Raw genomic sequence first — 2,770 nt, 5'->3', positions numbered from 1 at the left:
GCTAAGTGATGACAGAAGCTGAGTCTAGTCTGTTCAAGAAATGTAAGGAAGCTCTGCCAACAACTAAGCAGACTCACAGGCCAGGTACCCTGGGAATCTGTGAGAGTCACCAGCTCAGGAAGAGCCACAAGTCCACAGCATGTAGTGAAGCAAGAAGACTCAGAGTTTTTTTTTCTTGAGTTGACTCTGGTGGCAGAAAGGATGACTTGGAAGCAAGGAGGCCTAGGGTCTACTCCCAGCTGTGCCACTATTTAGCAGCAGCCCTGAGCAAGCCACTTAACCGTTTTGAGATTCAGCTTGCTCCTCTATAGAAAGCAGGGGATACAATAGAACAGGGGTGGCAAATGGGAGGCATGTATATCCTTATTTCTCTCATGCCTTCCGCAGAGGCTATTGTTCAACTACATTATGGTTTAGAAGTTCTTCTACAGCAGTCCAAATAGGCACTTCTAATGAAAGTTTGTACACAAGTTGAAATATAGTTATTTTACCTCTAAAATCCATTCTAGCTCCTAAATGGAAGGTTCCAATGTTCCAAGTGAGAGCTGACTATTTTTCTGATTTAGTGGCTCAGTCAGAAAAGAAAAGGAAGGAAGGAAGGAAGGAAGGAAGGAAGGAAGGAAGGAAGGAAGGAAGGAAGGAAGGAAGGAAGGAAGGGAAAGAGAGGGAAAAAAAGAAGAGAAAAGAAAAGGAAAGGAAAGGAAAGGAAAGGAAAGGAAAGGAAAGGAAAGGAAAGGAAAGGAAAGGAAAGGAAAGGAAAGGAAAGGAAAGGAAAGGAAAGGAAAGGAAAGGAAAGGAAAGGAAAGGAAAGGAAAGGAAAGGAAAGGAAAGGAAAGGGAAGGGAAGGGATAGCAGGGAAAGTCACTAAGAAAAGAAAACATTTATCACTCCTCCTCCTCCTCCCCACCCTGAGGCTGGGCAGGGTCTTCCTGATGTCACACTGTCCTTCCTTCTGTGTCAGAGATTTTAGTGTTTGACCTTCTCCTTCTGTCAGTTCACCCAGCATGAGTGTCCTCTGCAGCACCCTTTTATCTAACCAGCCCACACTTGTTAGTACATGCAGACCCAGGGGAAGGTCCCGGGACTGAAAACCTACTTCCCAAAGGGAAGGTCAAGGAAAGGCCAATGAAAGAGGCTGGTCACTCCAGTCTGGTAATTAATAGAATTCACTAAGGGAAACTTACTACAAGGCTCGTCTTGGGTGGCTGTGAGACAGAGTAGATCCCCAGGACACCTGGCAGGTGACAATAAACTTACTTAGGCTAAAAGAGGTGGGAGATAATCTGGGATAATAATACGTGAATGCTACCAGGTACAGAAATTACTGTACATGCTTGACCAGATCAGGACAATGGCCTGTTCCAGGAAGGAGCAAGTCACTGGAGGCGGGGGAGGGGTCAGAAAGGACATCAATTATGGTCTGACAGTCTCTAAGGGGGATTTATGGGAAGCAATCTCTGTTCAGGCCCAGGTCCTGCTCACGGGACAGGAATCATATCATGGAATAGTCTTTCCTCCACACTTAAAATTTTATGTTTGACATCAAGAAATCTATTTGAAAAGGGATTGTCTCTAAAAGGAATTATCTCTAAAAGCCAAGAGTCAGAAGAGGGGGCATTTAATGATTCTACTTGCTGCTCACCAAAGTTAACCAGATTTACAGTTCTCACCTACTGGCAGGAAAGCAATCACATTAACCATAACCTGAATGGAGACAGCTTTAGGAAGCCAGGTAGTTGCAACTGAGTTTTATTGAAAGAAGCAGTAAAGTGGTTCACATGGGACCCACCTCACAACCCACCCCTCACCCCCAAACCACACAGGCGCAAGTCTCAGGCCAGGGAAACACTTTTGTGTTGGATAGGAGCCCTAACTTGAGTCATTTCCCTCAGTGCTAACAAGGAGGAGGGGGAGACAGGTGACACGATGAGGTGGGGCATCTCACTGCTCTGGTCTCAGGTGGAGACCTCTACTGAAGCATCAAAGTGGACGGGCACGTACGGGTTTCCCTCACAGGCCACGATGATGTGCCTCTCCTTCTGGCTGGTCCGGTAGACACAGTTGGGGTACTTGGAGCCACTTGTCACATGGCAGTCCGTGATCTTCATGCTGGAGCTGCTCTTGTGGCAGTTGGGCCGCCCATTCTTGCAGGTGATGTTTCCTTGGAGGCAAATGGCCTGGACGTCTACCAGAAGCTCATGCACGAAGGTGTTCACTGGTTTGCACCATCCCTCTGTCATATACCGGCGCCTCAACATTTGGTTGCAGTAGTTGCAGTTGTTGCTGGGGTAGCCGTCTGGGTCCATGTGTTGCCGCTGGAACTTTATGGCCCGTGATTCCTTGCCCAGGGAAGGCTGGACCCACCCCAGCACTAACAGCACCAGGACTAGCAGTGGGAACAGGATGAGGGACTTCTCCTGAGCCATGGTGGCCTCAGTCCCCTGGAGGAGCCCAGCCAGTGAAGAGAGAGAGGAGGAAAAGCATCACTTTAGAAGAGAACCCCAGGTCCCACCTGTGGTTTCCCTGGCTTACAGTCTCCCTTCAGGTCAGCCAGCAAGACACCCTTCTTCCTGTAAGATTTTCCAAGTGATGGGACACTCATATGTACTTGCCTCCAAAGCATTTGACCCTACTAGTAACAGGGAGCCGGGTCTTCCCTTCTGGGTGGTGACCTCCAAAGTGACCTAAAATCCCAGGGATCCTCTTTTTTAATACTGGAGATTGTTGTTGGTTTTTTTTTTTTTATAAATCTTTATTGTTCAGATTATTA

General features: G+C 47.5%; 1 protein-coding gene across 1 annotated transcript; it reads right to left on the bottom strand.

Moving 5' to 3' along the window:
• Positions 1 to 1,764: 1,764 nt before the first annotated feature.
• Positions 1,765 to 2,426, bottom strand: LOC307097987 (ribonuclease pancreatic-like; the record flags this gene model as incomplete). The annotated part of the gene is made up of 1 exon (XM_079768324.1): positions 1,765 to 2,426. The coding sequence occupies one exon, from the start codon at positions 2,424 to 2,426 to the stop codon at positions 1,956 to 1,958; it is 471 nt and encodes a 156-aa protein (XP_079624450.1). The 3' UTR covers positions 1,765 to 1,955.
• Positions 2,427 to 2,770: the final 344 nt, after the last annotated feature.

The sequence above is a fragment of the Cnephaeus nilssonii genome, assembly GCF_951640355.1.
Source record: "Cnephaeus nilssonii genome assembly, chromosome: 4".
Lineage (NCBI taxonomy): Eukaryota > Metazoa > Chordata > Mammalia > Chiroptera > Vespertilionidae > Cnephaeus > Cnephaeus nilssonii.
This window is presented reverse-complemented; position numbering and strand designations above follow the sequence as displayed.